This window comes from Uloborus diversus, chromosome 2 (genome assembly GCF_026930045.1).
Source record: "Uloborus diversus isolate 005 chromosome 2, Udiv.v.3.1, whole genome shotgun sequence".
Classification (NCBI taxonomy): Eukaryota; Metazoa; Arthropoda; class Arachnida; order Araneae; family Uloboridae; genus Uloborus; species Uloborus diversus.
Genome location: NC_072732.1, coordinates 88,314,085 through 88,336,465, shown reverse-complemented (window position 1 = coordinate 88,336,465; position 22,381 = coordinate 88,314,085). Strand labels below are relative to the sequence as shown.

At 30.9% G+C, this 22,381-nt stretch overlaps 2 protein-coding genes across 4 annotated transcripts in view; one reads left to right on the top strand and one right to left on the bottom strand.

Moving 5' to 3' along the window:
* LOC129235277 (probable D-lactate dehydrogenase, mitochondrial) overlaps positions 1 to 6,827 on the bottom strand; it is a 36,407-nt gene extending 29,580 nt beyond the window's left edge. For 2 of the 3 annotated variants that reach the window (XM_054868995.1, XM_054868997.1), the window contains exons 1-2: positions 6,692 to 6,827; positions 803 to 918 (exon numbers count right to left, since the gene is read on the bottom strand). In XM_054868995.1, coding sequence (XP_054724970.1) covers positions 803 to 827 — 25 coding nt within the window. In that variant the 5' untranslated portion in view covers positions 828 to 918; positions 6,692 to 6,827. Of the gene's footprint in view, positions 1 to 802; positions 919 to 6,264; positions 6,427 to 6,691 lie in introns of those variants that run through there. The other variant, XM_054868996.1, reaches the window with a different exon arrangement.
* Positions 6,828 to 6,997: 170 nt separating this feature from the next.
* The window catches only part of LOC129217156 (bromodomain-containing protein 7-like), a 34,765-nt gene continuing 19,381 nt past the window's right edge, over positions 6,998 to 22,381 (top strand). The window contains exons 1-10 of the mRNA XM_054851417.1: positions 6,998 to 7,357; positions 11,043 to 11,350; positions 13,210 to 13,415; positions 13,504 to 13,648; positions 14,545 to 14,655; positions 16,509 to 16,681; positions 16,805 to 16,928; positions 18,278 to 18,341; positions 18,451 to 18,558; positions 18,922 to 19,057. Of these exons, the coding sequence (XP_054707392.1) occupies positions 7,297 to 7,357; positions 11,043 to 11,350; positions 13,210 to 13,415; positions 13,504 to 13,648; positions 14,545 to 14,655; positions 16,509 to 16,681; positions 16,805 to 16,928; positions 18,278 to 18,341; positions 18,451 to 18,558; positions 18,922 to 19,057 (1,436 nt within the window). The 5' untranslated portion in view covers positions 6,998 to 7,296. The remainder of the gene's footprint in view (positions 7,358 to 11,042; positions 11,351 to 13,209; positions 13,416 to 13,503; positions 13,649 to 14,544; positions 14,656 to 16,508; positions 16,682 to 16,804; positions 16,929 to 18,277; positions 18,342 to 18,450; positions 18,559 to 18,921; positions 19,058 to 22,381) is intronic.

Here is a 22,381-nt window from a genome sequence, read left to right as displayed (position 1 = left end):
CGCATACTTTGTTTGAAGGAATATGACACTATTTGTCTCTGTTATAATATTGATTTCATCACATTCAACAAAATATAAAACTTAGTTAAAAGATAAAGAATTTAATGTTTATAAACAGAAGAAATATCGAAAGAAATGAAATGGAAACATTACAAGACAAAGAGCTAAAAGCTAATTTTTGGAGAAAAGTTGAAATTTCTGAAGTGGATTTGAAAAACTTGAGAAAAAACAAACTAAATGGTCTATTTCTCATACAGCTCATTAAAAAGGTATTGAAAAGATTAGAAAATAATCGTGATAAATATCAAAATCCTTTAAAGTTCTACAAAGGATGATGGAATGATAAATACCAACTTAAATAGAAATTTTTTTTATTGAAACAACTTCCTAGTTTTGCCACATCGCATTTTATAAGTGCACAAATTGTGAAACAAGCCAATGCGATACTACATGACGATTTCACTTGCTCGAACGGATCTTCATAGAGGCTCAAAGATTAGCGAGAAAAATAGCTATAGAAAAAGGGAATTTAATTTTAATCAAAACAGAAATGGACGAAAGAAAATGCAAAAAGTATAAACTATAAAATAGTTTAAAGGAATGCTCATGAGCTCATGCTCAGTCACTAGTGATACTGTCTCAAGATTTGAATGTAAACTATTTGTGATCCCATCTACATCTTTGGCATCGGATACAGATACAAATACACGTTCTATGACATACCATTCACATTTTCTACTTTATTATTATTAGGAATGTGAAAAATATTATTTAAAGAAATTACAGAAAAGAAATTGTATACCCGTGGTAGCCTTCATCAGTGCCATACTGTTTTCGTACAGTCAAAGAGGTGCTGATGTTGTTTTGTCCTACAATGGATGCTATTTTCTGAATTAAATCACTTGTAACATTTTTATGCTGCAAAAAACAAACAAACAAGATTACTAAGAATATTGAATTTAACTATACAATGCTACTATAACTAAACCTACACATTGAAACTGGACTCATTTAGGGGGTCAAGAGCTTCCCCTGGCTTTCAGAAATTAAATGTTTTTACATGTATGCGAGCATGGTTTTTCTTGTTATTCCATTTTTGTTGAATATATGCACCTTTAGCTCTCTGTTGGAAAAAAATTGAAACAATGAGCGTGATTGAAACATAAAACAACAATTGGAATTAGTGCATATTTGAGATTATAGCTGTTTAAGAAAGGTAGTCAGATTACAATTTCAGAGGGCCATATGGTAAATTTTAGTCCATTTCTATGGTCAAAAAGATTGGATTTATCGCTGTTTGGCCCTTGCCAGGCCCTGTTGATGACATTCAAGTACATGTAAGAGATTTAAGGAAACATGTTTTACTAAAAAAAATATTTTTTCTAAGGATTTCTCGTATTCTGCCATTAGTTTTCATTTTCTATTTCACATTATTCCGAAAAGAAAAATATATATTTTGTATGTAGGTATCTATTTTTAGTGTTACTATCACTTAAAATTTTTCCCATGTGTTTCCGTTCGCCTGTCACACACCTAAAAGCTCTAGACCATGATTATCCATGATCAAAGTCACCATCCTGTTTTGAACAGGATACCCCCCCCCCCTTTTGTGCAAGCCTGTCAAGCACTGTCAGCTTTAGGATGTCAAAATAACCTGATTTCTGAAAGAGAGTAGTAACCTAGAGAAGAGTTGAGCAACAAAACAGAACTGTTCATGAACTTCGAGACCCAACTCCTGGAAATAATTTGAATCATGTGAACTCCCTCATTATTATTATTGCTCAATGTTTCGATACATTTTATACTTGCCTGACACTAATGCACTTTTAGAGGCAGAGCCGTATTTGGATGTGAAGCCGCCCTGGGCTTTTGAAATTGTCCGTCCTATAGGGGTGTTGAATCACACAGAGTTGGAAAAAAAAAAAATCATGTTTTTTTAAAAATACTTAAAGCAGATTTTTAAAAAAAAAATAGATTAAAATCAAATTTTAAATGCATTAATAATCAATTTTAGGTTAATAAAATGATAATTGCTAATGGGCAATTCAATGATAAGGTCAACCAGATGATCAAATTTTTAAAATTAAAATATGTAAAGAAATGAGGTGTCATTTTAAAGGTAAAGAGTTGTATATTTTGAAATGCTTGTCTAAAAATTGATCACTTCAGTTATAAATACGTTACAGCAGGTTAAACCAAGGTCAACATCTTGAGTATTTTCAAACCATATTTGGAGACTCTCTCGAAGTTCTGTTTTTTCCAAAACATTCATGCTAATATTATGAATTGAGATGAATAACCATTTAAAGATACAGAGTGTTGCTGGTGATGTTGCAAAAATGCGTCAAAATATAATTCATTTTGATTTGTAAAAGAATTCCTCTGGGATACATTAAGTGTTTTACGTCCGACACCAAAATGGGCAGTTAATTATGCTGAGCCAATAATTTTAAAGCTACATACATGTATTTTTGGGTACAAAGTAAGAATTTCAATCTTTTTGATGTAACCAATTTTCATTTTGTAACAAGTGAATATTTTTTAATAAAATCTAGGTGTCGGACGTAAATTTTTTTTTACGTCCGACACCATTTACGTCCGACACTGTTACATTCCTTTAAATAGCATATGTTTTCAACTGTGTTTCTCCTTTTTTTGCCTTTAATTTCAAAGTTAAAGTGAAACATGCATAAAAAACAACTTAGTGAATTTATTGTATATACATTTAGGGTTGATAGGGGTAAGTAGGACCCCTTTTGAGAAAAGGTGTGTTGAATGAACGTAATACAGTTAATTAAGATCAATTTTGACAAATTTGCCAAAACTATAAGTGTAAAAAGAAATTAAAAACACTAAATGACTGCATCTATGTAAAGTTGGCTAAGGAAGAACCATTATCAACATTCAACCCATATAAATCTTGATGGTTTTCTTTCATGTAAGTTTCACAAATAACTAATCACCAGCTTTTGTAGCTGAACTATCAATTCTTACTAAGTCATCATAGTTGTCTTGTATTTCAGTAATACAAATATTTCATCAAAGTTGCTTTTGATTTTCAAATCCTCACTGTGAGGGGGGGGGACTACTTACCCCATAGTGTGGGGACGTCTTTATAGCAAAATTTTATGGGGTAGGTGGGGCCCCTCCTCTAAAACAGTTTTTAATAATATTTTACTCAAAAATTCTGACTGCAGTATGCACTTTAAGTTAAACTGTGCATGAATGTTTAATGATCATAAAAAAATAAATGCTAACCAGGAAACACTTCTTTGAAAAATGCTGCTTATACTCGCCAAAAAATATTGTTCAGATTTTTTTTTTTTTTTTGACTAAGTTCTCTGACCTAGAAAAAAATTCCACTTAACCCAAATACAGTAAAACCTGTAAAGTTGACCACCCTTGTAAGTTGACCACCTGTCTATGTTGACCGCTTTTGTCAGGAACGGAATTAGTCCTATCTCATATAATGCAGGAAAACCTCTGTAACTTGACCACCTCTCTATCTTGACCACCTGTCTATCTTGACCACTAATGTTAATCAAATTTGGTTTGAACTACTCTAAAAAACCCTTTGTAAGTTGACCACTTGGTTTATTTATTTTTTTTACTTTCTTCAGCAAATTATTTTATTTTATTATTTATTTATTTTTTTTTTTTCATAGCTTTCCAAGAACGTTTTTAATACCTTGATGACAGAACAGTATTTTACTAACTAAACAGCAGCATAAAGCTTAATGCTGCTCTTTATTCTCCAAACTTGTTTTTCATTTGTTGTTCTATTTGAGATTGCTTTTTGTACTCTGTTCAATGAAAATAGGTGTCAGTAGAAAAGTTCAGTCTTTCCTTTCAGTTGCAATATGTTGTGACAAAACAGGAATTGTGCTAAAAAGAGATCTTGTACATTTTGATTCCCCTGCAACAAAATATGTAGGGCCTCTCCCTAGTGACCAGCAGTGTCTATTAGTAAAGTAAATAAGTCTTAGTGCTAGTTTTTTTTCTATTTTTTTCTTCAATTTCTAGGGCCGTTAGCCCCTTTAAGGACGCGGGCCTATCACACTGCGGGTACGCAGATCTGGGCTTGCTAATGAGTAAAGTTACATGTTTCTGGTGCAAGGGATAAGAGACAGGATATTTTGATTTTGCCTTTATGAACTGGGAGAGTCGAGCTTGTTGCTCTCTGTGCTATAAGTTTTACATAAAAAAGCTTCAAAAAGAAAGTTAGCTGAACTTGAGATTAATAAAAAGTATGAAATATTAAAATTAACTGAAAATGGAAAAAGCCAGAGAATATTAGCTGGCATATATGGAATTTCTAAAACTAAAGTGTCTAATATAGTTACGAACAAGGAAAAACTAACAAAATTATTTGAATAGTATTTTTAATTATTGTTTCACTTTCAATAATGTTAAACAATGAAAGTGAGTTGAACAGAAAGAGTAAGGGTGAATTCCTCAAAAAATGAATACATGGTGCAAGAAATGACCAAAAAAAAAAAAGTAAAATAAAATAAATTATTACCGCCCTTTATAAGCTGACCACCTGTCTAAGTTGACCGCCAAAGTACTGCACCGCGAGTGGTCAACTTACACAGGTTTCACTGTATATGCAAAACTAATTATCATGACATGATCAATGTAAAAAAGTATAAAAACCATATGGATATTTCAGTTTTTGGGGGGTGACCCACTTACCTCAGTGTCCCACTTCCCCCAATCAACATTACTTTTGAATTTACTTGGTAAATTTTGTTTCAGTATATGTAACCTATAATTTACATATATTTATAACTGTAATCATTGTTATGTATTTACATTTAAGAGCAATAGTTTACATCCAATATGAACAATTTACGTCCAACACCGAAAATTTACATCCGACACCAAGCTAAAAATTTTTTTTAAATAATTTTATTCCTTATAATATCATTTGAAAACTGTAATATATGCTTCAATCATTAGTGTACTTTAGAATTATGCTGTTTTTAAAATTAAAATGTAAGCCAATTCACAGACTTTTAATCATTTTTAAGTGAATCATCAATTTTACTATTTGTGTGTTTACGTCCGACACCAACTCTTTAAATTTTTTTAATTTATACTTTAGGGATCTATTTTGAAAAACTAACATGATTTTTTATTCAGTGGGATGTAGTAAGTATCTTGTAAATAAATTTGATTATTTTGGAACAGTTTATATTTGGTTAATGGAATTAAAACTGAGAAATTTTTCTTCATTTTTTACGTCCGACACCATGGAATTGCCCTAATTCTATGTGATAATAATTATCGTCTAGAAGCTGTTCATTAAACTTCATTTACTTTTTTAATTAATGATATTTTAACTTAATTAATTTATTGACTCATTTTTATTTTCTAACATTATCCATAAAAATGTCAAACTTTAACAATAACAGAAGTTTCTAAAATTTTAGGTACTGCAAAATCAAATGTACTTTTATACAGTTAACAATTTCTATTTAAAATTGATTTGAATGTACGAAAAAGGCAATTATATATGCAGTTAATATGTAAATATAAAATTGGTTGTTTGTTCAACCAACCAATCGGTAAAAATTGGTAGTTAGTAAATCGCATCTTTCACACTGTTAAAAACGTATTCTTACATTATAATAAATCAATATATTCCCAACAGATTAAGAACTATGTTTTGAAATGAATAATCTTAACATATTTGTTTCAAAAATAACTTAAAATAATTTGAAAACATATTTAAAGATTTAAATGAAAACGAAAAGTTTTGAAGCCTTATCAACAATTTGCAATTTAAAATAAACTAAAAGAATAATAATAAAACAATCTGTTCTACATGAAATACACCAGTTCAACAGATGCAGCGATTGCACTTTCTGGGATGACATCTATGTCTATGTTTTCGAAACTTCGATGTGTCTGCCAAAACATCGATGTTAAGAGGGTCGATGTTTTTCTACATTGATGTGTTTTGTTTTCAATCATTCACGTTGGAAGGAGTTTCCTCTTTGTTTTCTATACAAGTAGACTTATATTTGCGTGTTATTAACTTAACAAGATATAACAGTAAATTATCAAATGAAAGAATCTGGTGTGGTCAGGTCTTTGTATTTCTTGGGTCATTTCCACTTTTTTAAACTTTCTCCACGTTCATCTCTGCGCCCTATCACTAAATAAGTAAATAAATAAATAAGGATTTAATTTTATTATAAGAAGAAATAACGTGGCAACTCCTATGAAGAAAAAAAAGAAAGAAAGATTGTTACTTACAATTTTGATATGGGAAAAAGTGCCGTCCCTCCAATCATGCTGCCCTGGGCTATAGCCCAGTGAGCCCATACTTAAATACTGCACTGCTTAGAGGGATTTCCTAATCTGAACGAGTCACAGCTTTTACAGCAATATTGCTATCAAAATAGTTGCAAGATATTTTACCAAGAATTAACATGTCTAAATAAAATTAATACCAATAAAAGCAAATTAGATCTTTAGAAACAACCTTTATATTTCTTATTCTTCTTTCTTTATTTCTGTTCCATGCAAATTAAACTCAAATTATACATTCCGAAGAAAAATAAGTCTTTTTAAACCAAATATTTATGTCCCTTTTTGAGGAAAGTATGTAATATATAGTCACCTTATCTATGATACAAAAATTTTGAACATTTTAAAATCATGCTTGAAAATAATCTCTTACTTTTACGTTTTGAGAAAAAAGGCGTAGTTGCTTGGACCTATAATATCTGATGGCATAAATATTTGATAGATTTCTAAATTTATGCAGCATAGCTAATATAAAACGTTGTCTACATTTATTGATAAATCCCTTGTTTACATTCTCGAAGCGCTTTTAGTATTTTAAACATTTGTGGAAAACTTGCCAAGAAGAGACTCATGCAAATTATGCCAAAGGTTAATGTATCGCCAAAGTTAGCAAACCGACATGACATGTTATTAAACCAGAATGCCGGGTCAATAATAACGACTATGGCTTTCTTTCTGCATTCTGCTGCCGTTTTGTTTTGTGTGCAGCTGCTGGATTTAAAATGGAGGTGACTTTTGTATGTTAATAAAAATTTCACGTAGATCATGAATGTATTTACCATAGGAGAATCTTTTTTCTTTTAGCTTTTGAAACTTGTTTTTATGTGCTTCGTTTTGAATACTGTATGATTTTGCCAGTTGAACTGTAAAAGGAAATACTTTACAGTAATGAGAACTAGATCTCATGACACGAAAAAAATATTGATTTATCTTTTATAGAGTCAGTTTACGAAAATCAAAGATTTTATTTTCTTTGATATGGGTAGCAAAAAGCATAAGAAGCATCACAAGTCGGAAAAGAAGGATGCTTCGTTCGATGGTAAGTAGTTAAAGGGCCTTAAAATCACTTAAAAGATTAACAATGCTCTTTTGAATGTTGCTGAATTTTAAGTCTCTTTTGTTTAAGGTCTTATAATTTTTACTGAAATTATTATTTTTTACACTTTTTTCATGTGATATTGCTTAAAATTTTATCTGTTCAGTATATTCCATTCTCAACGGAGTACAAATGTCGTAATATTAATGAACATGGTTCAAATGAGGTGTAGAAAAAAGAAAAAAAAAATTGGTATTCAGCTAAAAGATGACAGGGGATTAAAATAGAAAGTTACCATGAATAGGTAGGTGAGAAGAAGGCTAGTGTGGACAAGGAATTAGTGTGGACATCTGGAAGAATTCTGTTTTGTTTTTTCAAAATTTCTCTGTTAATTTATGCATAATGACAACACCAACATGCACTTTTATGTGTAATTTCATGACAACACATTTGATAGTTCAGTAGCAAATTACAATAGAAGGTTTTCATAGTGGAAAAGTAAATTTTGGATTTTCTTTTAATTATTTAGACTATTTAAATTTATTTTGCAAGTAAAAGGAGATAATATATCATAAATAAATGTATTAAATATATATATTTTGCTATTCAGTTCTGCTGTGTATAGTTTTATTTAGTAATGAAAAGACTTTAAAGAAAAAATTGCTCCATGGGGTTAGAGTGGACACACGGTGATGGGGCTACTGTGACACATGGTAATGAGGCTTCGGTGAACTTATGCCCATAGGCGGATTTAGGCCGAAAATTTTGGGGGTGCAACAATAACAAGGATTGGAGGGGGGGGACAAGGCAGTGAAAATAATTTTAGGGAGGGGCGCACTTTTAAATCTTAAAAACGCGATGTAAACCATATTTAGTAACATTAGGGGATCGGCAATTCTTAGCATTTCAAAATGGAGAAAAAGTCTTAAACGAAAGTTGTTGTTGTTAGATAGCATGTTGTTAAACTTGATTAGCAATGGGTGAATCCAGTTTCTAGTTTGGATGAGGATTCACGCCCCAGAAAAAATGTGGCATAGTAGTTTTGAAAAACGCAGTTTTACAGTTGGTGATATGTTAGGGGCAAGAAAAGTACTTATAGTTTGGGTTAGGAATGAGACTCATAAACTGCCTCCAATCGATTTTTTGAAAAACAGTTAGACATATTCCCCCCCTCCACCCCCCACTATTTCTTTAGTTTTTCATAATTAAAGTTCCAAAAGCGCTATGGCGGACAATTTTTGTTGCTGTTACCGACAGGGTATTCTGGAGATCTCTCCTGGAAAATTTTCGAAATTGAAGTCCTAAAAACGAAGTTCTTATGCAATATTCTATGGTATTAAAATAAGGATTTCAAAGGCTACTGTCCCAAAAGATTCTCCCACTTAAATATTATGAAATAGTAGTTTTTAAAACAAAAATATTAATATTTTATAAATAAAATATACAGTAAAATTTGATGATATTAGAGAAAGGGGGTCGGAGGCCTTTGTTCGAATATTTTCCGAAATTGATGTCTTAAACACATGAGTGTAAGACCATAATTGGTAACGTTAGGGACACTGCAGTTTTTCAAAACCGAATCTCCAAAAATGCAATTGTAAACAATTTTCGATGTTTTCAGGGGATTAGAGGATCTTCCTTGCGAAATTTTGCGAAAGTGAAGCCCAAGAAGTAAAATTTGAGATACTCTGTAATATCTTTAGCTGGAGAGAGGGCTTCAGAGAAGAAAACTTTTGAGGACTAATAGTAAAAATGAAAAAAAGGGGGAGGGGGAGAGATATGAAAGAAAGAGGATTGTGCGAGGAGGGGAGGGGAGGAGGAGGCCCACAATTCGCAGTCAATAATCTGAAGCTATTGAAAAAAAATTAAATGTCAATATTTCGTTTTGAAAGAAATTAAGATTTTTTCCCAACGTTCTTTTTTTCCCCTTAAAATAACTGCTTTTTCCCAAAAATGAGTTCTTTTCTTCTCTTCAGTAATTAAAAATATTTTTTTAAAAACATTAACTCGGCATTTTGTGGTTAGGGTCACCAATCTTGTACCCCTTCCCCCCCTGGATGCACCACTGCAGCAAAATGTCTCGGAGTCCTACAAAAAATTTTGAAAATTTACTTTAAAAGTGTTGGATTTTTGTTGATTTCAGAGTAGATTTTATTGATAAAGTTTGTTGTGCAATAATCTTTTTTTTTGGACTTGATTAGACATAGTTGTTTCAAAATGGAAGAATTGGTATTGATATACGAATAAATACCCAATTACAGAACATGCAATTATTCTATACAATAACACAGCATTGAACAATAAATTGTTTGAGAAATTTCTTTATTTACATGAAATTATGAATTACATTATTTTTTTTTTTTTTTTCAAATTGATAAAATTACTTTAATTCTTAATGTGAACAGTGAGCACAGTTATGTTTTTCTCGCCCTAGTGACCTGTGATTCAAGTAAATTTAATGGTATAGCCAGAGCTGCCAACTGCTACGAAAAAATCGTAGTTTTTACGAACTACAGATTAAAACTACGACGCTACAAAAGTAGGTCGCAAAATAACGATTTTCTATTTTTTTATTTATAACCCAAGAACCCCCCCCCCCCCCCGCCCCCCCCCCAAAATCACAAACTGCATGAAAACTAAGTCGGTAAGTTCAGAAAATCAAACTTCTAGACGTGTGCTGCTGGTTTAGTTTTCCTGCAGTTTATGGGTTCTTCGGCAAAAAAAGCGGAAAAACTGCCAAAAATATTGTGAAGAATATAAAAGCACTTGGTCATTTCATATTTCATTTTTAAAGACGGTTTATGTAAGATGTACTTTTTGCAATAGTGATTTTTCAGTTGAACATGGTGGTCGTGATGATTGCTGCAAGCATATTACTTCAAAAGGACATGACGAGCGGGAGAAACTTTTTTTATAGACTAGCTCAATAAATGTATAGTTAATTTTTGTATCCTGAAAAATTGCTAGTAATTATGTTCACTGTTTTCACAAAAAAAGCCATATTAAAATGCAGAAACAATTTCGGCTATTACTTTGCCAATACTATTTTCATATTTATGAGGAATGTTCTTTCATAGGTTCTTGAAAATTTCCATGATTTTTAAAATCATGATATTTTTGTTTCCTGTTTTGACATAACTTTTTTTTATACCCTACTACGTATTCAATATTTTTATTTTAAATTTCTTTCCAAAAATTTCATATTTTTAGGAAAAATCATTAATTTTCTATTTTATAATAAATATTCCTTCTTTCTACCCTGAGTCTATTTTTTGTTAGCTTGATTTTATATTGCCCTTTATATAAACCTCCTTTTGTTCCCTCCTCCCTCCCTTTTCAGCAAATATTTTCTTAAAAAAAAAAATTTTTTTTAAACAAATTTTTTTAAATTCATTTACAATTAACTCTTGAAGTCCTAAGACACCGGCTACAACATTCGATTGACGGGAAGTTCCCACAACCTCCACAAGAGTTTGAGACCCACTGAAAACTTTAGATCGTGGAATATTCAAGTTAAAAAAAGCTTTGGGTTACTGCAGTTTGTTGTATTTTATTTTCTGTGTTTCATTGAATCTTTTGAACATAAAACTTTTGTGCTCCATAGATAGCTTTCTTGGCTTTTATTTATCTAAATTTAAAATAAAATATTTAGCTCTGAATTATTGCCACTTTGTTTTGTGTCTTTTAGATCGCCAAGAAAAGCCTCTAAAACTTGTCTTGAAAGTCGGAGGCTCTGTTCAATCACCTGTGCATTCTTCAAATTCATCTTCTGCTCCAAACCCAGTGCCACGTGTTTCACCAGATGTGAAACCTCCTGTTTTTGAAGAGCCAAAAATGGAAAAGTCAACTAGTCATTCACACGAAAAACATAAAAAGTCCAAAAAGAAAAAGAAGAAGAAATCTACTGATAAAGACAAAGAAAGACATGATCGAAAAAGAAAGCACCAACATCATCATCATCATCATCATCACAGAGAACACTCTCATGAAAGAAAGGTATATTTATTGTTGGTCTTGAATATCTCTGCATGTGTTCAAATTATATAAGTACTGTTTTGCAATCTTAAAGAAAGACCTGGAACACAGATTCTTTTCCCTTAAATAAAAAAAGATACTACTTTAAATTTTTAATATTTGTTTTAAATGTTTAAAATTGTTAGCATTCAGCAATTACTTGTTGAAAACAGTGTTGTCCGTTTAACAGGAAAAGGCACTTGACTCCACCTTCATCAGGTGATAGTCGACAATTTCGTTTCTCTATTTTCGGAAAAAGGCTAATGATCATAGCATTTTGTCGTAAAAGAGGCTTTTTTAAAAATTTAAGAATTATGAAAGTAACAGCATACTAACAAAGCAAGTCACGTAGAGGACACTAAGATGTAACACATATTTAAATGTGCGCCAAAGCTAAGATTGTGTTGTTTACATGAATGTTCGTTGATCACACCCGTGCTAAACCGAACTTTGAGTTCAAGAAGGCAGAGCAAAGTCCTATTTCATGGGAAATGCACAATACTTGCAGTTTGTTTTTATGCTTCTTTGATGCCAAGTGCAAGGGTCTGGTCAGAGGAAATTTGGGTCCATTAACGGACCCTTCACAAAAATCCAATCAACCAAAACAGACCTTTCACAAAATCCCGATCAACCAAAACGGACCCTTCACAAAATTCTAATAAACAAAAACGGATCTATCACAAATTGTTTATTGAAAGAACAAATCAAAATAACGCAGCGTATTTCCATTTCCGTGTATAAAAATGATAATGTTTGGAACCTTTTTTAAAGGAAAATTAGAGGGATCAACTTATACAAAATCTGCTAATTTTGCAAAAGAAAAAAAAAATGGGACTCTTGTAATGCTCCTGCAAGCGATAAATAATTGCTACAATAAATAACTGCTACCATAAATAACTACTACAGCCAAATAAATATAATGCTTGTTGTTGATTTTTGTAAAAATCACATGGTTTATAAGTTTCAAATGGAAATCTGTGTTCTTTAACAGTCTTGGTCAAAAAGTTAAATGCTGAATGCTTGCCTGAATTTCTTTGTTAAAATTACTTTAAATACTATACATATATTTCTAGTATAATTTAACATAATGTAGAATGGTAAAGAAATATCGATTCTTGACTGGTGCCCATCTCTCAGAGAGCAATGCCGCCTCCCCTCACCCCCTGAATATTCAAGAAACACTCAAGAATGATATTCTCAACAGAAAAGAGGGAAAACACTCAACTTTAAATGTCAATGATGCAGTTTGTGCCATCCCAAAATTCTAAAATTTTGTTTTTACAAAATTTATTTATTTTTTGCAAAATTATTTGGTTTTTCACAAAAAATGGACCCTGTGAAAAATCCTGGACAAACCCCTTAAGTGTCATGCGTAAATTAGCATTTTGCTGTAATTGTGAAGCAATCTTTTAGCATCAGCTTTTGATTGATGACAATTCTTTTTATGTTCTCATATGTATACAACACGAATCTTATTGATAGAAAATACAAAGCTATTTTTAGTATAAATATTTATTGTATTGATCAGCACATTGCCTAGTAATAAAAAGTAAGGCATGGATGATACGCCATAGTAAATTATCGTTTTTTTAGCGTATTGAAGTATACTTTTATTGCTGTCGACTAGAAACGAAATCTAGCGCAGACATTAGTGAAAGTTGGAAAAAAAAGTGCCAAATACCATTCAGTACAATAGTTTTCTCTATTTTTTTGCGTTGGGAAATCTTTAAAACTCTGAAACGTTGCGGTTCTAAGTGTTCCGGGTTTGAGATCTCATACTGTATTACCTATCGTATTATGATCGTATCATGTTGTAAAATAATGGATTTGAACTATTATAGGAAAAGAGAAGAAAGGAGCTTGACAGTAGTAGATTGCTATCTGAAGCTCATGATTCTCGAGACTCACTACCAATCAGAGCAATGGAACCACATTCAGTGCCGATTGACAAACCGGTGAGAGATGCTCGAACGTGCACACTAAAAAGGAAAGCACAGAAGTGTCCTCTGCAAATATTGTTGTATTATCTTCTGAAAAAATTGCAATTGTAAGCCAATAAACTGCTTTATCTCTAACATTTTTAAGTGTAAAAATGAAAAATAGCTTTAATTATTGTTTTTTTTTTTTCAATATAGGAAAGATCCACAGGAGTTCTTTGCATGGCCTGTTACTGATGTAATAGCTCCTGGTTATTCCAGTATTATTGCAAATCCAATTGACTTTAGTACTATAAATAAGAAAATAGATGATAGAGAATATAAATCTGTTTCAGAATTTAAGGTAATGTTAATTAGAGAAAAATTTAAGTATGACATTTTGTTTAAAACTTTAATGTGTTTTTTTCTATACAGATCAAAATCATTTTTCATCTAGAAGACTCTTACAAACCTCTTCTTTGGCTCTCTTTTTTTTTTCAAAATAAGTTTGTCTTATAGCTGTTTGAAGCCGCTTTAGCATCCTTTTTGTTCTGTGGTATTGTCCTTTGTCTGTGAGAGGGTTTTACTCCTATCGTCCGATTTTCCTTTTCCACAATTGAAAACTAAAGCTACTAATGCTCTTCTTAAACTTCTTACAGAGGTCAAAGTCACATGTATCGTCTCATCAGATCACGAATTCCTTCAACATCCAATTTAATACTTTAGATGATCGTGTTGAAGACGAAAAAGTAATAATGAGGATGTCCCTAGTGATTCAAGGACACAAAAACTCTAAAACAATTTTTATTTGCTTAAGCCAACCAGGAAGCGAATTTAGAAAATTATAAAAACAATAATCATTACATATTTTTCCACAAGTTCATTGAGTAATTGTCAATTTTTAAACAATATTTTAAGACTTTTACCCCACCATTGATTTTACGTTTTCCCACTTAGTCGGTTTTTTATCACTAGTCTGACAGAATACGTAAAATCAGGCTTTCTCTGTAACATGAACAGGTCTTTTCCTGTGACAAAATGAGCGTTGTTGTTTTAAATCTGAAATGACTTATGAAAAATTACTTGTGATGGCTTCAGGGCTATAAATATGAGGTTGTTAATGTTTTTACTTGAGAGTTTTTTTATGACAGCTGTGACATTTTGATTGTATTTTTAAATTTGAATGTTCATATTTGAAACATTTACATACATTTCATATTCTTCTTCTATGTATATGATGTGCATTTTATTTATTTTCAGAGTGATGTCAAACTTATGTGTGATAATGCTATGACATACAATAGAGCTGATACTGTATATTATAAGTCTGCTCGAAGACTGTGGCATGTTGCTCAGAAGCTAATGAATAGGGTAATTATTGTGTGATAAAAGTTGTTATTACATACTTAATTAGTTTTGTTCTGTGAGGAATTTGAACAATAAATGTTTGTTTGACTTTTACAGTGATTTTAAATAGTTTTACCATCACGTATTTCAATTTTATTAATCATAATTCTGAATTTCCATTTGGTAATTCTTCTCTTTTTTTAAATTTATGAATTGTTGTGAACTTAAGCACTACAAAGCTAATGCCAAGTTTTTACAGCAATTTGATTGGTTTTATTTATGTTTTTTTAAAACTTTAAAAAGTATTGGATTTGCACACTCTGAGGTGTGTTGAATCCATTTTGACCATTTTTGGAAAATATCTGTCTGACTGTTTTCTTGTGGCAGCTCTAGAGCAAAAACTACTGTGTGAAATCGAACAAAATATGATCTATACCATGGGAACTGATAACCATTAATTCTTTACGCCAACTCTTTCAAGGTAGATGGTGCAATCAAACTTTTTCTCCATTACGTGCCTATCTGGGAAAGCAACAGGAAGAATTAAAAAAAAAATGTGGTCTATATTTTGGCCTTTGGGAGTGCAGGTGCTAATTTTAATTATGGTGCCAATAGGAAAAATGGGGGTCGAACAGTTGGAACATTTTTTCTTATTCTTGTGACTGCTATTACTCGAGAAGTAATGAACGGAATAAAAAAAATATTGATTCACAGGTAAACCGCTAATGTTGGATTGGATTTAAATGTTGGAAAATGATCGGAATAGTCTCGATGATTTTTAATTTTTATCCGCTGCCATCTTCTGTTTGTTAACAAATAAAGTACTTGTAATTAAAATAAGCAAGGCTTTTGAATTATTTTTTCAGTTTTTGCTCTTTGATTCTGCCATTGCGGACGTGTTTCGATAATTTGGATATTGGCACCCTTGTCTAATTTTTGCATGAGTATTTTGGTACCCTCATTTTTTTTATGGTCACCCTATGCAAATGATATTTCCCTATTCTTTGTTTACGTATTCAAAGGAAAAACATTCCTTGCACAAGTACAGGTGCCCAAAATTTAACGGCAATACATTAAGATTGCCAATTTCTCAATTATCAAAATGTTAAAGTTTTTCAAAATAGCAGAATTTTGTACTAGCGATTGCATGAGCGTTAGATCCAAGAATTCATAACATGGATACAAAAGAAAGTTTCATGATGACCACAACATACTGGATTTTTTTTTAAATAAAAAGAATGTATAAGTATATCATAAATAAAATGCTGCTATTGAAGTTTTAAAAATATCAGTAATATAAACGTTGTGCATCAACAGTTTACTTTCTTTTTTTTCTCTTTTGCTACCTCAAAAATTAACATAAATGTGTACGAAAAAGTAGCTATGATCTTTGTTGTATCACTACTTTCTTTCCCAAAGTTTTGCACTATAATTTTCTTCTAAAATGTAGGTAATACTTAAAATATTATTATGGGCGCCTGTATGCAAAATTTTAAGGGGGGGGGGGGGGCTCAGATATTTTCCCCATGGAAACCAATTTTAGTACAGATTAGAGTTATTGAAATTTGATATTTTTAATAACTTATTCTTTAATGGCTAGAGAAAAAAAGTTTTTACATTTTTGCAAAGAAAAAAGTACTTAAAGAGAGTAAGTTCTAATTTCTAAGAAGGGGGGGGGGGGGGGGGGGCTTGAGCATTCACTTGCCCCCACATGGATGCCCATGAATATTATATTTATTTCTGTTTCATTGTCTTATCTCGAACTACTAGCAAAAATGATGTGCAACTGTGTTTTTTTTTTCTTACTAATTTATCATTTTTATTTTATTTTAATATTATTTTTAAAATTAGAAATATAGTAGTGTTATTTTTATTAGGATCAGTTAATGAGCTTGAAGCGCAGTTTTCCCTATATGCTGGATTTGACTGTCGAAGAATTAGGCTTTGATATTAATGATGAAAGTGAAGAATCATTGCCAGGAACTGAAATTGTTGCTGATCCAAGTGTTACAGCACAGCCTGAAGCAAAAAAATCAAAAGTTGTTCCATGGCATGTATAGTTTTATGTTTTAATGCCAATTATTATTATTAAAATAAAATGCAAGTATGTTTGAATGCTTCACATAACATTTTTTTTTCTAATTAAATTTTCATTTCAATATTTTCCAAACAGTTGGAATACTGTCGAGCTTGATGATGATGATGATGAAATGAGCCCAGAAGAAATTTTATTGCAAGCACAAAAAGCTGCTAAAGCTGCAGCTGATAGATTAACTCTAAAGCGTCCTAATAGCAAGGTATAAAACATGCTTGATTTTAATTATTTACATTTAAATTTGCAACGGTATCTTTTTTCTATCTTAATAGTGTCATGCCAATTTTTATACAATTATTTGCATTCTTTTTGGGGTGAAGCCAGCTGCAATTTGTTGTTGCCATTGCTAGGACGTTAATAAACTATTAATTGCTAAAAAATTTCAAAAGCCCTGTAAAAATCATCAAATGGTCCGGAAATGAAAAATATTGGCCTTATAGGTTCTGAGAAAATATTCTGCATTAGCTTTTTAAAAAAAGAAACATCGATCATAACTCATACTTCTAAATTTAGCCAAAAATTTGTACTATATGCACTTTTTTTTGTGCTTTTTTTTCTTTTATTTTATTTATTTAATTTGTTAAATAAAAAATCCTCCCTGGCCTTTCAACTTAATCCACAACAGTCCTCAAGTCGAAAGTTTATATATTAATTAGTTAGTAGATAATAAATAAATAATTAAATACATATGAAGAAGAAAAATTGGGGGTGAAGTGCACTTCACCTTCAATTTTTATTTATTTATTTTTTGCATACATTTTTGACACTCTGCAATCTCATTTTTTTTCCACACACACACACACACACACACACACACACTCAAAAAAAAAAAAAAAATCTTTGATCTAAAAATTTTTTTGAAATGGTTTTGTTTGTTTGCAGGTCAAAAAAGGTTGACAAAAAAAAAAAAAAAAACGCTGTTCAACTAAAATTTTCTTTTTAAAAAACACTAGAAATTTGGTGAAAAAACTTAGCATAAAAATTGGATATTGATGAAATGTTTTCACAAATAGGATGTTGGGATCAAAATTTCAAGAAAATCAGCATTAAAATGAAAATTCTAGATTGTCCTTGGCTTTACACATCCCTATTTGTTAGTTTTAGAATTGTTGATTGAATCATTTTGAACTAGATTAGCAGCCCCAGAGTTAGCCAATGAGAAGCGAAATAAGTACACCACACAGGCAGAGACCTTTAGTTTTAGCCTATTATGAAACAAGGGGCAAATCCTGCAAACACAGCAGCATAATGTGTGATTTAGCTGCAAGAAGGAATAAATTTACTTGAATCACTAAATAAGTTAAAGTGAGTAGTAATAAATGTTGAGCTTAAGTTTGAAATGTTTTTGGAAAATACACTATTTTAATTAATTTTCATGCATCTAGACCCACTGGTATTGTTACATTTGTATTTTGAAGCTCTGCAAACAGTATTTTAATGATGAATGTGTGTATTAATGAAGAAAATTGAATTTATGCATTATGCTAGAATATATTTTATTAGCATTCAGTATTGAAGTTCAAAATAATTTACTGTACTTCAATCTTATAGTTTGGATTTCTAAGGCAAAATGAAAATGGGACTACTACTCTTTCAATAGTGCATCCAAAACCTGGTGAGATTTGTTCTTTTTCCTTTACATATCAGAATTAATTATATTAGTTTCAGTAGGTTTTAGTTAATGTTTATGGTTTCTTTGTTTATGATGTAATTTTCATTATTAGGTGACAGAGATGTAAAAGTCAATTTGGAAATGTTAACAGGGAAAATTAATCAAGGTACTGGGTCAATTGTTGGCTTTAAGGAAGATTCTAAAAACATTATTAAGCCAGGTAAGCAAACTTTCATTCTGATTGTATCTAAAGGTGGTTGTATGTCGTCTGAGTATTTTCTTGATGTACATCCATATTTGTGAACTAAACTGAAGGATCGTGGAAAAATCTCTTTCTGAATGTTCATAATTTACATTCAATTTCCTTCAGATGTAATTGCATAAATATGAGTCAAAAAACTAATTCAGTGTTCGCTACCCTTATTTTCTGAATCCGAGGATAAGTTGCTTGAAAAAATAAAATTTCCTGATTGCATATATTACTCTATGCAACCACTACTAAAAATTTTGTGTTTAAATTTTTACAAAAATGTTTATTGATGTATTTATATAATTATTTCAAAATATCACATTTTTTAAATAGTTCAGTACACCAATTATGGTCCATACAGTTCATATGCTCCCCATTTTGACTCCACCTTTTCAAATTTATCGAAAGAAGACTCCGATCTTGTTCTGTCTACATATGGAGATGAATTAGGTTTACAGTATGCAGAGAGGTTAGTAAAATCAATTAAATTTCATCAATATGGTTTTAAATTTATTTTATATCTAACTGTATATCCAAATCAATGTTTAAATTTAGTTTTGCATATTCATTTAGATCTTGTTTTCTTTTGTTCTCATAAGAAGTGGAAATTCCACATAAGGTAAAATATTTTGGGAGAGGAAATTGTCCTATAACTTTGCAAACTATTTTTAAATAGTTAATAATGAAAGATATTTTCCGATTTGTTCATTGCAACAACTAATAATTTTCTTTGCTTCACCCAACACTTAATATTTTAAACTTTTTCTGAGTAAATTTTTAAATATTATTTAAGATCTTTTTTTTTTTTTGATTAGCAAAATGAAATCATTGATGAATCAAATGAAAGTTACAAATCATTGTTTCTTTCTTGAATGGTAAAATGAAGTCATTGACATTTAAAATGAAAATTACTCATAAATTAAATTTAAACAGAATTGCTCTCTACAATGTTATCAAACCCGAAATTGAAAAAAATATTGATTTTTTTCCTTCTAAATCTGCTACCTCTCTATGAATGATATGCAATTATTTAAGCCATGATGTATTTAAAAAAATTGACTCAGGTTTTAATACTGAATTTTCAAGAATGTTTGACATACAAATAAAATGGGATTGTTTTAGGAATATACAGGGTGTTCTGTTTTAGCCTGCAAAACTTCTATTTTCGCAAACGTTGGTCCTAGATGCATACTTCCAACTGCAAAAATGTTCAAAATCAGATACAGAGTTAAGATATTGAAAATTTGAAGTGAAGAAAAAAATGAGATAAAAAGTTAATACAAACTTTAACTTTTTATATGGGTCTCATGTCTCCTAACTTATATTTAGGGAAATAATTTCCATTGAAAAACATTTCCAACACAAAAAGTTTGAAATTAGTATGACCAATATTCACCGAGGAATGAAAAGCAGCAGTGTTTTGTGACTTACACCACTTTACACTAGCCGTCAGTAACACCTTTTAGGGGAAAATATAGTGGTTAACAAGAGATTTTAAAATTATATTTGTGCAGAGTTTGATTTTTGAAATTGTCTGAGGTTTTGCAGTGTGTTTTTGCATATCACGGCTTAACATTTGCATGAATTTTTGAATAGCAATGAAATGCATAAATATCTTTTTTTTTTTTACGTTGTCCACCTGTCATTCCTCTGAAAGGGCGATAAGTTCCTATATGATCTTCTGTATGGTCCCTTAAAACTTTGAATTGGAATATCTCTGAGTTTTGGTCGCACAGATGTCAAGTTTTTAATGTCAGGAATAGTTTTTAATGGAGATAATTTCTCTAAATATAAGTTAAGGGACCTAGGGTCCGTTTTAAAAGTTAAATGTTGTATTTTTGACTCATTTTTATCTTTGCTTCTAACTTTCAACATCTTAACTCTGCATCTGATTTTGAACATTTTTGCAATTGGAAGCATACATCTTGGACTAACAGTTGCGAAAATAGAGGTTTTGCAGGTTAAAACAGAACACCGTGTATAGATACAAAATACAACTGAACCGAAGCCTTCAGAGATAATCTGTTGCTTTTACAAGATTAAAACATTTTTCTCTGTTCCAAAGTTGTGTATTTTTGAGTTGTGACAGTGTTCTGCTGAATGTAAAAAATGTTCTAGGTGGAAAATGAATAAAAAAATCTGCTACCTATAAAATTAAGTTAAATAAAGTTATAAATATGAACACAAGCGCTAAGAAAGACATACAAATGAAATGTAAATACAATTTAATAGGCAATATAAAATGTAACTAGTTTTAAACTCGCTTATTTTCTAAGTAAGTTGTTGCAATATATTTTTCTTTATTGCTATTGTGGTAACTTTTTTTTATTTCTGGGAAATGGAATATTCTGAAGGAGCTTGTGGCAATCTAAGTAGAGGCCAAGTTTGCAAGAACATAGCTAAATAGGTCTACTTAACAAGCAGGAAGCTTTTCCCATGTGAGTTGGGTTGCTTCTTTCTTTGAAAAGATGCAGTGTAGGAATTTAGGTTAAATTTGAATTATTTTACATTATTAAGGTTGATATCATACTTCCCTGACAGCAGGGCACATTGTTTTGAATTGAGCAACTTTAATGCTAGAGCTTACTTTGGACACATGCATGATATAAGCTTTTAAAACATAGCTTCAAAAAGGACTGGTAGAAGGTTAGATCGTTCCAAAAGCTGTAATTTTAATAAGTCAGTAGGTGTTATTTCGATAAAATTAGCTACTATTCTTGTCTATGCTTGAAAAAATATTTTTTTTTTTTTTTTGAAATTTTATTTTATATTTTTCATGAGCTGTTGCTTTTTTCTCTTCCCAGCTCATGCTTGTTATTGGAAAATTTTAAAAGTTTACTATATGATTTTTTACTGTTTCAGTTATTGATCTAGTTAATACAAAATTCCCCCAAAAATCAGTACAGTGAAACCTGTGTAAGTTGACCACTTGCGGTGCAGTACTTTGGTGGTCAACTTAGACAGGTGGTCAACTTATAAAGGGTGGTAATGATTTTTTTTTTGTCATTTTCTTGCACCATGGACCATGTATTCATTTCTGGAATCATTGCCACTTACTCTTTCTGTTTAAGTCACTTTTATTGTTTAACATTACTTTGAAACAATAATTAAAAAAGTTATTCAAATGTTTTTGCTTTTATTCCTCGTTTTTTACTAAATTAGACATTGTAGTTTTAGAAATTCCGTATGTGTCAGCTAATTTTCTCTGGATTTCTCCCTTTTCAATTAATTTTAATATTTCATACTTTTTATCAATCTCAAGTTCAACTAACTTTCTTTTTGAAATCATTTTATGTAAAACTTTTACACAAAGAGCAACAAGCTGGACTCTCCTAGTTCATAAAGGCAGTTGAAAATGAAAATATCCTATCTCTTAATCCCTTGCACCAGAAAAAAGTAACTTTTCTCTTTAGCACAATTCCAGTGTTGCCTCAAAATATTGCTACTGGAAGAAAAGACTTTGTACTTTTTCTACCGACCACAGTTTTTTATTTTCATTGAACAGAGAGTACAAAAAGCAATCTCAAATAGAACAACAGAAGAAAAACAAGTTTCGGAGAATTAGGAGCAGCATAAGCTTAATGCTGTTGTTTTATTTAGTTGGTAAAATGCTGGTCTAAAGCATCAAAATTATTCTTGGAAAGCTATAAAAAATAATAATAATAAAAGAAAATAATTTGCTTAAGTTAAAAAAAAAACCTAGTGGTCAACTTACAAAGGGTTTTTTACAATACTCCGAACCAAATTTGGTGTACATTAGTGGTCAAGATAGACAGGTGGTCAAGATAGAGAG